The following is a 15239-nucleotide window of genomic DNA, read 5'->3' on the forward strand; positions in this document are numbered from 1 at the left end:
TTAACGTAAACGAAAAAGTGCATGATGAATACAAATACTGCCACTTCAAAGGAAGAGTCGGCTCGAAATCAACTCAATGAGTCATTTTATATTTGAATCTTTTCCCTTCTACTGAACTACAACATAAATAAAAGTAACTCATTTGCATAATCCCGCCTCTCATAAAACCTAAACAATCGAATGAAATGAAAATGATGAAATGGTATGGTAGACTCGGAAAGATAAATCAAAACAGTCTTGTCCAGTTGACCAATCAGAGCAGAGTTGGCTTATGGAAGGGGGAGGTGCTTACAGACATTGATTTAAACAAATCGTATCAAAACCATTGGAAAGGTAAATATTAAATATATTCTGAGAAAATGACAACATTTTCTGACTTTAGATGCATTTAAGGGCACTTTACCATGTGATCTGTTTTTTTAAAGGAACAATATAAACAGTTGAAGCCAGAATTATTTGCCCCCCTTTGAATTTTTTCTCTATTTAATATTTCCCAAATGATGTTTAGCAGAGCAAGGATATTTTCACAGCATGTCTGATACTATTTTTTCTTCTGGAGAAAGTCTTACCTGTTTTATTTCAACAAATAAAAGCAGTTTTAAATTTTTAAGAAACTATTTTAAGGTCAAAATGAATCGCCCCTACAGACATTAAAGGTAGTCACCTGCAAATAAATGGTAGTTTCTTGTCCTGATTTCTCCACTGATCCTGATGGATGCCTGAGTTTATCTCCCTATTAGACTGCACAGATGACTCTTCATTCAGATGATCTGTGCAATTTGGGTCGATGTACGATCGATCGTCCTACTTTTTTCTCCATCAAATCCATCATTATGTGCTCCCTCAGGAACATTTACCTTAAATTGCAGCTCGTTTGTTTGTATAATGTTGTACAATGAAACTTTGTAGAGGAGAATAAAAGCCGGCACTAACTTCTAAGCTCATTTTTATCCTGTTTTTGGCAGCAAGTTTAGATTATAAAAACATTTTTCAAAGATTAAATCAGGGATAAGGTGGCACGGTGGTTAGCACCGTGGCCTCACAGCAAGAAGATTGCTCGTTTGAGTCCCAGCTGGGCCAGTTGGCGTTTCTGTGTGGGGTTTGCATGTTCTCCCTGTGTTGACATGGGTTTCCTCCGGGTGCTCCGGTTTCCCCTACAGTCCAAAGACTTGCACTATAAGGGAACTGATTCATTAAATTAGCCGTAGTGTATTAGTGTGTGTGTGTGAATGAGTGTGGATGGGTGTTTCTCAGTACTGGGTTGCAGCTGAAGAGCATCCGCTGTCAGGGGATATGCAGTATATGCAGCACATAGGAGCGCCACACATAGGGGGCGCCATTGGGACAAAACTTTTTCTGAAATTCATTCATTTTCTTGTCGGCTTAGTCCCTAATATTATACGTTTAATATTGTATTTTATTAAATAAAAAAATCACCCATATAAATGTCTTTATGAATTTATAATGTATCATATTGATTCATCAGGCCTTTTGGTAACTATTGTACAAAACTATTTTAATTTTAGCAACAAACAAAGTTTGCCCATCACATTTTAATAAAATAGAACATTTCAGGCAGTTAGTCTCTGATTGTTTCTACACTAAACTGTTTACAGTCTTTTTTTATTTCACTTAGTGAGAGGTGTAATAGCAGTTTCAGTCAATTGTTCATGCAAAGATAGACCTTACACCTCTCGCAGAGAAGTAATTGCAGTTCTTTTGCACTTTAGGACTCCCATGTCTATCATTTTGTTTTGACAAATGTAGTACAAAAAGTCCAAAAGCAAGGCAAGTTAAGGTGCAATAATCATTTTGTGAGGAAAATTAAATTGAGAAGAAATTTGGGGTTTGATGAGATGTGATTCTTTGCGACTTAACATGCTTAATGTTATACCTTTTACTACTTCATACTTTTTCAGTTGTGTTCAGAACTGCGAAATGAATATGTTTGAAGCATGTTGATGATAAAAAAAAATATCTTTAATTTATTGATGGAAATATTTTGGCACTGTCGCTTGCCTGTTATAAAATATAATTGAATTGAGTGGGGGCGCGCAAAAGTTAAAGCCGCATACCCATCAGTAAATGTGCAGTTGCGCCCCTGTCCGCTGTGTAAAACAAAAGCTAGAATAGTTGCCGGTTTATTCCGCTGTGGTGACCACTGATGAATAAGAGACTAAGCCGAATTAAAATGAATGAATGGCTGCACCTTTATAACTCATAATAAGGTTTTCTTTAGCTTTAATGATTTGTTCAAGACTGATAAACATGTCTGCAGTTTTTTCACAGTGCAGCTCTTCATCTGCAGTTTCTTCAGGAATAAACAGCTCATGTTTTGGGCTTTTGTGAAACATGTTTTGTTAAACAGAGCAAGGAGATTTTTTTCCACAGTATTTTTTTCTATTGTATTTTGTCTTCTGGGGAAAATCTTACACTCTGAAAATATTGTTTAGACAAAACAAATCAAATTAACGCAACAGTTTGCATTAACATATTCAAGTTACGACAACGTCTAACAAAATTAGGTTCAGACAACAAACTTTATCATGTTATTATGTTATGTTACATTTTCACAGAGCAAAAAACTCAGATTTTTCGAGTACTCAAAATATATTTTTTTATTAAAATTGAAAACAAATCCAGTGTTACTTACTTAATTAGATGCATGTTTTCAAGTTTAGAACCTCAAATAAATTAAATAGCTGAAATTGTTGAATTTTTGGTTTGTTTTCGAATTTACTGTTCATGTTTTTAAAAAAATACATTTAACAACAACATTTTTTGTTTTGCTGTAATGTTTTATTTGTTTTAAATGACAGGTTTCCTTTTTTTTACAAAACAAAAACATGTTCTGTTTCATATTATCAGTATAACAAAATAACAAAAAACACCAGTGTGTGGACTTAGTGAAGTTTATTTATAAACAAATTTCGAGAGGATCACATGCTTATGATTGTTCACAGCTGTTCCGACTTTAGCTAATAACTGATTATCCTATCAGACGATCCTTAACTCACTATAAATAACCAGACTTTTCTCATCTCATTATCTTCGTCTTAAAGAAACCCCCCCACCCAACACTACTTTCCCTCCTTTCAAACGGGCGTCACGGTGGCCAGCGATTAGCGCTGTTGCCTCACAGCAAGAATGCCCCTGGTTTAATTCCTTTCCAAATCAGACGCCATTTCTGTGCGGAGTTTGCTCGTTCTCCCCGTGGTCGCGTGGGTTTTCCCCAGGTCCTCCGGTTTCCACCCACAGTTCAAAAACAGGCACTCTAATCCAAAATATTTAAGCTAAACTCCAAGTACACCTTTCAGCATCCATATCTGACACTTAGCTACAACAAGCAAGAGGAGGAGTCATCGAGATCTACCTGAGCTCAAACTCCCCTCTCGCCTTGCAACAGGAGGGAGCCCAGGGCTCGAGGATCTTATAAGCTTAGGGCTCTCTCCCGGGACAGGACGCCAAACTAGCCTTATTATCAATCATCAGCTAAGTGTGAACTCTTGAAAAAATACAAAACAAAGAGTCTCAAACCCAATTTCGTTGGGTTGCTACAAGTTAAATATTGTTTTAAAGCAACTGACAAATATGTTCACCTTTAAATTAGCCGCATTTTTAAATTGATGTAATTATCAATATTTACCTGTTTTGAAAACTTAATAAAGTTATTCTGGCTACTTAAAAGTTTTAATCTGATCAGCATTTTAGAATTTTTAGGTTACAATAGTGTATTAAACTATGTAGTGGTAACAGACCTCTTTAGTTATTTTTTAGAGTGTAGACAGTGTTTCCTCTGCATGTCCTCAAAGGCTGGCAGTGTGGTCCCTGTGATGCGTTGGGCAGTTTTCACCACCCGCTGCAGTGCCTTATGCTCAGCGACAGAGCAGCTTCCATACCAGACTGTGACGCAGTTGGTCAGGATGCTTTCTACTGTGCAGCCGTAGAAGTTCACCAAGACGGCTGAAGAAAGCTGCTTCTTCTTAAGTTGCCCTAAGAAAAATAGGCGCTGGTGAGCCTTCTTGACCAGGCTGGAGGTGTTGGTGGTCCAGGAAAGATCCTTTGGGATGTGGGTCCCCAGGAACTTGAAGAATGAGACAGGCTCAACGGCCATCCCATTGATGTAGATTGGATCACGTGAGCCTGTTCGTCCCTTCCTGAAGTTCACAATGAGCTCCTTGGTCTTGTTGGTGTTAAGGAGCAGATTGTTGTTGGTGCACTGAGTTTTAGACCTCTGATTGGCTACAAAACAAACCACTGTTACAAATGACTTACTAAGGCTTGCTTTAATGCTTTGTTAAAACCCATCTGCAGTGTTTTCAGTGCGCAGCTCTTGATCTGCAGTGACTTCAGTGATAAACAGCTGATGTTTTGGGCTTCTTGTAATGTGTTTTGACATGGTTTATCTTCATGCTTCAGCGGGGAGATCCGAAGAGCTTTTTTTAGTGGTGTTGGTTTCTAAAAAAAGGCCCGCTGTCCCCGAGGAGGGTCTTCTTGACGTGGGACGGGTTCGTCTGTGCTGAATGACAGACTGTTCTGGGATCAGTTTGAGGTGATGATTTGTGCAGAAGAGCTCAGGCGTGACACCAGCTGATGTCTGCAACACAGTGCACAGTAAACACAGCTTCATCTCAGTCACCACACACATCGTCATTCAGTGCTTCAGTACAATACAAGCAGCAGACATATGATGTTTTGCATTGCTATTATTATTATTATTATTATTATTATTTAAAAACATTTTTATTGAGAAGCAAATTATAATACTGCATTGCAATCAGCTGAACTGCCGCTCTAGGCAAAGAACAATCACGCCGCCCTCAACCCGAAAGTGAAAACGGAAATGACCGGTTATCAAATTGAAGTGATTAGTGGGGGGGGTATATGGGGTGTTAAGGGAGGTGTCGCGGACATAACTGAGGACCCAGGTGTTGGGAGGTGTCGCGGACGAGGCCCTCTCTATTATGCCGCCCTAGGCAGTCGCCTAGATCAGTGGTTCTCAAAGTGGGGGTCGGGAGCCAGCGAGGGGTCGCGGGACAATGAAAGGGGGTCACCTGGTGATTTCCAAAAATTTTTATTAAACCATAAGATATACCATATGTTATCCATAACCTACTGAAGAGAAAAAAATAGTTGTTTATATTTACTATATACTAGTTACTGTAGTAGCTTACAGTTACTAGTTCTATTGGATTGCGACTCCTGGGGTAATTACATTATACTAAAGACACAGCAATAGCGTCAGATGCAGCAGATTGATTTTATAATATTAGCTTAAACTTTCTGGCCCATTTACAGCACTCGCATACATTAAAAAAAATAAATGAAGAATAGACTTGGGTCTATTGGTGTGTGTGCGCGCCATTGCATGCAAGGTTTTGTATTTATAACCACCTCAGAGGATATTGGGGGTCGCTGGCATTGTTATTTTGGGGGTCATAAGCTAAAAAGTTTGGGAACCTCTGGCCTAGATCGCCTCTATGGATGTGCCGGCCCTGATAGGATTGTGTGACAGTAGTAGGGGATGCTGAAAATGTCATTTTAAATTAGCTTATAAAAGAGATTCACATTGAAAATGGGTATTTAAAATTAGAATACAGTGGTCCCTTGTTGTTCGCGGGTGTTACGTGCTAAAATAACCCTCAATAGGCAAAATCAGAAAGTAGTCAGCTTTATTTTTTACAATTATTATAGATGTTTTCAGGCTGTAAAACCCCTCACTATACACTCTATACACTTTTCTCAGACAGGCATTAACTTTTTCACACTTTTCTCTCTTGTTTAAACACTCTCAAAGTTCAAACCTTCGTTGAAAAACAAGTCCAGTATTCTAGAATGATACTAAAGGTCAAAACCAATTGATCCTCATTTATTTGTTTTCGTACTGGCGCCATACCGCAGCATAACTTCTACCTTTCACATCCAGAAGCCCAACTTGTTTTGAGATGGTTAGCATCCTCCTCTGCCTTTTGAACAGGGGTAGGGAACCTATGGCTCGGGAGGCACATGTGGCTCTTTGACCAAAAGTATGTGGCTCTCCAGCTGTCTCTCTTCAAAAATATTTCAAAATTTAAAAAATTATGACTGTTAGTAGAAATCAGTTTCCTATTAAAATACAATTACAATTCCCTTTATTGTGTATTTCTACATCAAAATGAATAAGAACTCGGTTTACAATAAAAGGACGTTTTAATCAATGCGACCCAGTACTGGAAACACCCAAACACAGTCACATTCACACACACACTCATACACTACGGCCAATTTAGTTCATCAATTCCCCGGAGCAACCGGAGGAAACCCACGCCAACACGGGGAGAACATGCAAACTCCACACATGCCAACTGATGCAGCCAGAACTCAAATCAGCGACCTTCTTGCTGTGAGGCCACAGTGCTAACCACTGAGCCACCATGTTGCCCCCTACTAATTATATAAATATAATGGTAATAATAATATAGCAATGATGAAGATAAGGATTATTATTGTTATTATTATCATCATTATCAGTAGTAATTGTTGTTATTATTATTATTATTATACAATTAACATTATATTTTTTTCATAAAATCTAAATAATAGTCCAATAATACAATAAATAATACAATAAACAAACTGTAAAACAAAAGAAAAATTTAACAAAATAGTACAAAAAATCTTTATATTTACAGAGGATATTCAAATATTTCTGCAAGCACTGAAACACACACACACACACACACACACACACAAAAAATGTTTGTTTGTGTGTGTGTGTGTGTGTGTGTGTGTGTGTGTTTGTGTGTTTGTGTGTGTGTGTGTGTGTGTGTGTGTGTGTGTGTGTGTGTGTGTGTGTGTGTGTGTGTGTGTGTGTGTGTGTGCGTGTGTTAGTCATGAGTTGTGAGTGGCAGCGAACAGCATTTCTGCTCTTTTCAACGTGGACTTGACAGACGCTGGAGGACATTTCCCATGATGACTCAGGCCGGAGTGATGTGTGTTTGCGTGCGTGTATGTGTGTGTTTGTGTGTGCATGTGTGTGTGTGTGTGTCAGAGCGCCACCTGCTCTCGCCTGCAGTCTCTGCACTCAACACCTGCTGACCCACAATGCCCTGCGTTTACTAGCGCACGCTCCACACAACCACTGAGACTGAGATCTGATGCCCACAGCAACACACACAAACACACACACACACAAACACACACACAGCAGCCTGAGCATGGAGAACTCTGGAGATCTGCTGATGCTGTGCTGTGAATTACACATGAAATACTCCAACGCATTTGTCAACATGTGCAGTTTAAATATGATTGTGACATCTCAGATATTTGCTAAGTGGCGGCACGGTGGCTCAGTGGTTAGCACTGTGGCCTTACAGCAAGAAGTACGCTGGTTCGAGCCTCAGCTGGGTCAGTTGGCGTTTCTGTGTGGAGTTTGCATGTTCTCCCCGTGTTGGTGTGGGTTTCCTCCGGGTGCTCCGGTTTCCCCCACAGTCCAAACACATGCGCTATAGGGGGCTTGATGAACTAAATTGACTATTGTTTATAAGTGTGTGTGTGTGTGTGTGTGTGTGTGTGTGTGTGTGTGTGTGTGAGTGAATGAGTGTGAGTTTCCCAGTACTTGGTTGCACCTCCATCCACTGTGTAAAACATATGCTGGAATAGTTGGTGGTTCATTCCGCTGTGGCGACCTCTGATAAATCGAGTCGAAAGAAAATGAATGAACCATTGAGCCACCGTGCCGCCCTTAGAAGAACTTACAACACACAATTTCCATGTTACATAGAAAAAAGATAGTAAAAATACCAAACTAATAAGTCTAATACTTGTTAAATGAGGTGTATTTGCAATTTATTTATTTATAAAACACTTTACATGATGGATAGTAACTTCAAAGTGTTGAACATCATATAAAGAATAATACATAATGCAATAATAAATAATGCATAAAAATCAGTGTGTTTGTTTGTGTTTGTTGTGTTGTACTTGTATGGTGTCACATTATGTTTCCAAACAGCGTGATTTAAATGCTCAGCGCTTTGCTTCTGTTCATCAGAGTTTTCACTCATGCAGAAGACAGAAACTCTGACAGAGAGTTTCACCTAAAGCAGCACAAGAGCTTTATATAAGAGCATCAGCGGAGCTCATGAGAGGTCAACCCTTCTCAAACACCAACACACTGCACTTGTGTCCGCTCAGCTCACCCTCCCTCACTAGTGCGCTAGTGCTTTAGACGTTTATTAGGGTATTTTGTAACCTTCAGATGTTTTACATAGCAGTTTATATCTAGCTGGATCCTATATATTGACTGTATATGTTAGGGATGCAGCAATACAGTTAGCCCAAGTTTCAATACATACCTCGATTTTTTTAACAAGGTTTTCGGTTCGGTTCTCATAGCTGGACTTGTGTTTTTTTTATTTTATTTTTTTTATTCTATAGGCAATAGAAACAGTAAGATCATTACTCATACAATACTCATTTTGTTTTACTTAAAAGCCAAGAAAAGTACACTAGTTCCTAGTGTATTGTATACAGAAATGAACACTGGTTGGCGCCAGTAGCATAGTGGTACTGTTCGCTGACATATAGCACCAACGTGCCCACGGCGACCTGAGTTTGATTCCCGGCTCGAGGTCTTTTGCCGATCCTTGCCCTCTCTCTGCTCCCAATGCTTTCCTGTCTGAATTCTCTACTGTCCTGTCATAATAAAGGTGAAAAACCCCTAAAAAATTATTATTAAAAAACAAAACAAAAAAATGAACACTGAAATCTCACAGCTGCTGTAGCCCATGTACAATCTGGGGAACACATTAAGTCTTACACTTTGAAAATAAACACACATGAGAAGTTAATAAAGATAAATTTGCCATTTCAACTAAACATATTTGTACTTTAGTGAACATAAATAAACCATCTTAATTATCTCGGTGCTGAAAAAAAAACGAGACTGTAGTCTGTAACGCGGATCGAGTGCTTTTATAAGATGACAAAACCCCACATCTCCAATCACCGAACACGGCTGCAAATCGTCAGCAGTAAACACCCGCACTGCCTTTGTTATTTTTATGTGTCTCTTGGAGCCAGTTGGGTTTGTTTGCTGGAAAGATTCAGCGAGGGATTGTTGCTGTTTGGAGGACTCCATTACCTTCTCTGCTGTTCTGCTTCAGACAGTGATATTGCTGGGTGATGCGCTGCAGATGTGCAGTCATGGTTATACGTGTAAATCAATGCTTGCACACAGTTATTTTTTGCTCACCGTTTTTTCTTTTATTGGCATTATACTTACCGGCAAAACCAAAATGTCCTCACACCGCAGATTTGAAAGACGCCGGCGCTTCCTTGTACTGTTGCCTCATTTCGCCGGTGCTTCCTGGTACTGTTGCCTCAACCTCACTTCACCGCCGCTCGCCATGTTGAAGTGTGGAGTGATGGTCAAGCGCCCCCTAACTTTAGAGCATAGTGATTGGATATTTACTCGCGGGGAGGAGCAGAAACGCTGTTCGCTGCCACTCACAATTCGGGGAGATATAAAACACACATAATTTATTTAAATGCAAAACTGAGAAAACCGCAATTCACAAGCGCGTATTGAACCATGGATGTCGTACAGTATGGTTCAATATTATATTGATAACCGTGGCATCCGTGGTATATGCAATATAAGAAAGAAAATATTGAAAAGATATAAAGTTATGAAGAAATGAGGAGGCTACTTCTGTTGTGTTTTGATGTGATTTCTGACTGTTGTAGCTTGAAATAACTCTAATCATTCAGTGTGGTGATATGGAGCTGAAATGCACTAAACAATCTGCCGGAACTACTGCCGGTGCCTTATTGTCTAATAATTCCCCATCCCAGAAGTGGTTATAGTATTCTCCTCTGGTCTCCACTGTTGAGATGTTATATTTGTCAGGTGTTTGTCCTCCTCAAACCTCTCCTGTGTGTAGTAGTAGTTTCCTCCACAACTTCATCTTTTGTTGTGTTTTGATGACATTTTTGACTGTGAAAGATTATATGGTGCTGTAATGTGAGTTATATGGTGCTGTAATGTGCTCAAAACCTGCCGGAACTACTTTAGCTGTGCTTTTGTTTGACAATAACCAAACACCTTAGAGTGCTCATCAGCCAATCAGAAGCTTAAGAGTCTACTTGGAAATATTTTGTTTAAGTTTTATAGTAGTGTGTTAGGAATGAAATGTAAATTATGTTGTGTGTGTGTGTGTGTGTGTGTGTGTGTGTGTGTGTGTGTGTGTGTGTGTGTGTGTGTGTGTGTGTGTGTGTGTGTGTGTGTGTGTGTGTGTGTGTGTGTGTGTGTGTGTGTGTGTGTGTGTGTGTGTGTGTGTGTGTGTGTACTGCAATACTGGTAAATTCTGACCTTGTGGTGAGACTTTTTTATTGAAAAATGGCATTTAAATCACATGGATCACATGGCGTGATTAGGAGGCCCCGCGTCATCGCGATTATCAATAATTGAAAATCCGGCAACCGCAATCATCAAACCCTTGGGAACAACTGTGGTCGGAACCAAAGTTCACAGGTCTGTGTTCTCGGTAATCTTCTCAAGCGGTGGACTTCTTCATTCTGATTGGTTGCCGCTGAACCGCTTCATAGCTCATTACCATAAAGTTGATTTGATTACAACTCTCCACGATGCCCACACCGGAGAAGACGCGCCGCGCTGTTCCTCGCCGCCGGTTCTCATTGAAAATGAATAACTTCCGGCTACTTTGATGCTCTCGCCGCTTTCGGTTTGTGATCGCTCCCCAGTTTGGTAAGGCTTCCCCGCGTTGTCGCTCCACCCCGCCCCCCTTTCCCGCACCTTAGTTTGTGATCGCTCCTCAGTTGTGAAGGCTTTCCCGCGTTGTCTGCCCACCCCCTTATCAGGGGGCCCCGTCAGTGATCCCTGCGGGGGGCCCTCACATTTTGCGCTACGCCACTGATCTATATTTTTTATTCCTAAAGATGTTACGTGGCCAAACTCTTATTTTAATATGACATTATTAATATTTTAATATGATGTGATCGATCTGCTGATGAATCCACTGATCATCGCTGCTTTAGAACGATCCAGTGTCCATGTATTTGTGTTGGCACTCAGTGAACAGCAGTCAATCACAGTCATTTCTGTCGATTAGGTGAACACAATCAGCACTGTTGAGCAAATCAGCGCTGTTTAAGAACGTGCTCAACACCGCAGAAATGTTAGCAGGAAATGGCTGTTTTTACTAACTCAGTCCCGACTGATGAGACCAAATTTTCGCTCTTTCTGTGCAGAATTTTGTAAAAAAATAAAATAAAATTAGCAGATTTATAAGAAATTAGATAGATTATCGTAACTAAAGTAAAACTAATCGTTCATTCTTTCATTCATTCATTGTCTTTTCAGCTTAGTCCCTTTAGTCCCGGAATGGACCGCCAACTTATCCAGCACGTTTTTACACAGCGCATGCCCTTCCAGCCGCAACCCATCTCTGGAAAACACACACTGATTCACACTTATACACTATAGCTGCGTCCCAAATCGCATACTTATGCACTATTTTACGCCATTTTGTAGTATAAATAGTGTAAGTAGTGTGTTCACATTGAAAACTCTCAAAATAATAAGTGCACTTTAATTACCCGGATGATGCACTCATTCAGCCGCTAAAATGAAGTGTGTAATGATGGACACTTCACGCACTCAACGACCGCAGGTTTGCTTACGTAGCGGAAGGGGCGGAGCTATCTGACGCACATGTTGAATAACTTTATTTATTTTGGATGGTGAAAGCAAAATTCTCCTACAAGAGTGATTATAGCGCCTCCCGATGGTGAATGCGGCAATACTCACGGCAGGTATTACTTGATAATTCAGTCGTTTATTTCACTGATTTGGCAACAGTCAAACGTCATCAGGGAAACGGTTTGAATTTCCGCTTAGTAAAAAAACATTAGTGTGCCATTTGGGACAACACTACATACATATACTATCCTGTTGAGTGTGTAAGTGCATAAGTACATAGTGCATGAGTGCATAGTGTATAGTGTGCCATTTGGGACGCAGCTTATGTCTTTGGACTGTGGGGGAAACCGGAGCACCTGGAGGAAACCCACGCCAACACGGGGAGAACATGCAAACTCCACACAAATGCCAACTGACCCCAGCCGAGGCTCGAACCAGCGACCTTCTTGCTGTGAGGCAACAGCACTACCTACTGCGCCACTGCGTCACCAAGAAAAATTAATATATGAAATAAAAAATAACAGCTTTTTAACTTTTATTTAAAGTTTACAATGCAAATCCAATTAGATCATCTTAACTGGTAAACAAAGTAAGTCTCTCATATAATATAATATATATATATATATATATATATATATACTAAAAGACGGAAAATATTTAAACTGAGCATAAAATGACTACTTTTGCTGCAGTTTTTTATTTAGTTTTTTCTTTTGTTTTAGGGGTTTTCAATTTTATTTATAGGACAGTAGAGATTGACAGACATGAAAGTGTGGGGAGCAGAGAGAGCCTCGAGCCAGGAATCAAACTCGGATCACCACAAGAACCTGGGTGCTATGTGTCGACACACTAACCACTTGGCTATTGGCGCCGAAGTTTTTCTGTAGCTTTTTTTTTTAAATTTGTGGCAATATTTGCATCCTTATTTTGTGTTGATTTGCTGTAAAAAATTATACCACTGACAAAAATCTATGTATATGTACACACACACACACACACACACACACACACACACACACACACAGTTGAAGTCAAAATTATTCCTTCTTTCATTTTCTTTTTCTTTTTTAATATTTCCCAAATTATGGTTAACAGTGCAAATAATTTTTCACAGTATTACCCATAGTATGTTTTCTTCTGGAGATTCAGGATGGCAAATAATTCTGACTTCAGCTTCAGGTAAATAGAAACAGAAGGATCTGTAAAACAGCCGTGAATCAGCTGTGCACTGTAGGTTCCGCTGATATGCGCTGTGACACAATGCCTGTGTTATGTTCTGTGCATGCAACAAGTCTTTACTTGACTATTTTCACTCACCTCAAGTTTTTATGGTCTTTTGCATTAACATTTTTACTTTGTACGTTTACTCATATTCAACGTGCGCTGTCTTTTTCTCTCTTATTTATTTGCTGAGGTACAGACCAGCGTAAAGGTACATTCTGCCACCTATATGATCATGATGTGTGTAAAATAATGGCTTCACAGGAAATCCGTGGCATTTCAGAAAAAAATGCGAGATCTGCAAAATTTTGTGGAGTTAGTTGATTTTGTAATAAATTCAGCGATCGCAAAATTGCAAAATCCTGGAGGGACTGATTACTGAAATAGATTTAAAACTGAATAAATACACATTTACACAAGTAAATAAACAGATTTATCTGCAGATTTCTGCATGTGCAGATTCTGTGTGGGTCTACCAACTGGTACCAATATTGCAGTATCATGACAACACTAGTGTGTATTGCCTCTTCTTGATGAATCACTGAATGCCTCCTCAGCTGTGAGTCTCTGTGGACAAATGCGTCTGCGAAATGACTAAATGTAGTACTGAGTGTGCCCTGTGTCCTCCTGCAGGTTCTGTCTCTGGGCGCTGACGTTCTGCCGGAGTATAAGCTGCAGGCTCCGCGGATCCATAAGTGGACGGTTCTACACTACAGCCCGTTTAAAGCGGTGTGGGACTGGTTGATCCTGCTGCTGGTCATCTACACGGCCATCCTGACGCCGTACTCCGCTGCGTTCCTGCTGGATAACGCTGAAGACGGCTCCATGCAGAACTGCGGATACTCCTGCAGCCCGCTCAACGTGGTGGATCTGATCGTGGACATCATGTTCATCATCGACATCGTCATCAACTTCCGCACCACATACGTCAACGCTAACGACGAGGTGGTCAGTCACCCGCTGCGCATCGCCGTGCATTACTTTAAAGGCTGGTTCCTGATCGACATGGTGGCCGCCATTCCCTTCGACCTGCTCATTTACAGAAGCGGGGAGGAGGTGAGTGCTGAGGTGAGGAGGAATTAGGGCTTTTCTCTTTTATTTCTCTTGCTGATTTATTGCATGAGTCATTGCATGTTTTATCATAACTCTTCTGTGTTTGTAATTTTAATAAATAAAAATGTTAGAAGGAAGCAAGTGCCGTCTGAAATTTCCATTGAAAGTGAACATTTTTCTCAGCCTCCTTTGTTTGTATTTAGATATTTCACTTTAAAGACCTGGAAAGGGACATATTCTATGCCATAAAAGTGATATTACTGAACATCCACACAGGAGCCTGATAAAAATGCTCATTTTAGAGGAAAATTTCAGACGGCATATAGAGATTTTTTGCATCTAAACTCTTCATATTTGTGTTGGAAGTAGTAAAGTAGTAATAGTAGTAGTAAAAAACTATTGTTCTTGACAGGAGATTTGTTATGGGCATCGCCATATTGCTGCAGACATTCACTAAAACAAGCAATAAAAAAACAATACAAAATACAACAATTACAACATTTATAAATGCTAATTAAGATAGACTCTTATTAAATAAACCCGCTGAAACAGGTACAAAGGATTTCTTGTAGCCTACACTGTGGGACTCTAAATCTTCTACCAAAGGGAAGCAGGGTATTGTGCTCCAAAGTTTCTATGTACTTTGCAGTATTAATAGTGCATCACAGAAGTGCAAGTTACCTAAATGTAAAAATGTAAAGTCCTTAAATGTTTTTCGTCCATTCACGCTTACGTCTGTTACGTCTAAAAGAGTTATGTCTGGGGAGTCAAACAAGAAGAGTAGATACTGGACTCTTTAAACCAGTCACCATAAACGGACAAATAGTAGAGCAGGTTTCAAATTTCAAGTATTTAGGCACAATTATTGACAATAAATTGAATTTTAATAGTAATGTAGAGGCGGTTTATAAGAAAGCAAGTCAGCGCCTCTATCTCCTCCGCAAATTGAGAAGTTTTAATGTTAGTACACAGACTTTTAACTTGGCATATAGATCACTTATAGAGAGTGTTCTCACATATAATATTGTTTCATGGTTTGGTAACACAACACTTAAACAGAAAAAGAAATTAGCGCAAATTATCAATCAGGCAAATAAGATAACTGGTCACAAACAGCATTCATTGCAGATTTTATTTGACTCTTTTATGGAAAAAAGAGCAGTTGTGATTTTTAAAGAGAATACACATCCCCTTCACTCAGCATTTGAACTGCTACCATCAGGACGCAGGTTTAGAATTCCTAAAGCACGAAGAAATGCCT

The 15239-nt window shown here is 39.7% G+C and overlaps 2 protein-coding genes across 10 annotated transcripts in view; both read left to right on the forward strand.

Moving 5' to 3' along the window:
- The window catches only part of katnip (katanin interacting protein), a 1410884-nt gene that overhangs the window by 928040 nt on the left and 467605 nt on the right, over window positions 1-15239 (forward strand). The window lies entirely within an intron of this gene.
- Window positions 1-15239, forward strand: part of kcnh2b (potassium voltage-gated channel, subfamily H (eag-related), member 2b) — a 322770-nt gene that overhangs the window by 283690 nt on the left and 23841 nt on the right. For 5 of the 9 annotated variants that reach the window (XM_087310033.1, XM_087310035.1, XM_087310036.1 and 2 more), the window contains one exon: window positions 13559-13993. In XM_087310033.1, the coding sequence (XP_087166159.1) occupies window positions 13559-13993 (435 nt within the window). The remainder of the gene's footprint in view (window positions 1-13558; window positions 13994-15239) is intronic. The other 4 variants (XM_087310034.1, XM_087310037.1, XM_087310041.1 and 1 more) reach the window with 1 other exon arrangement.

Source organism: Danio rerio, chromosome 24 (genome assembly GCF_052040795.2).
Source record: "Danio rerio strain M-AB ecotype USA chromosome 24, GRCz13ab, whole genome shotgun sequence".
In the NCBI taxonomy this organism is placed as follows: Eukaryota; Metazoa; Chordata; class Actinopteri; order Cypriniformes; family Danionidae; genus Danio; species Danio rerio.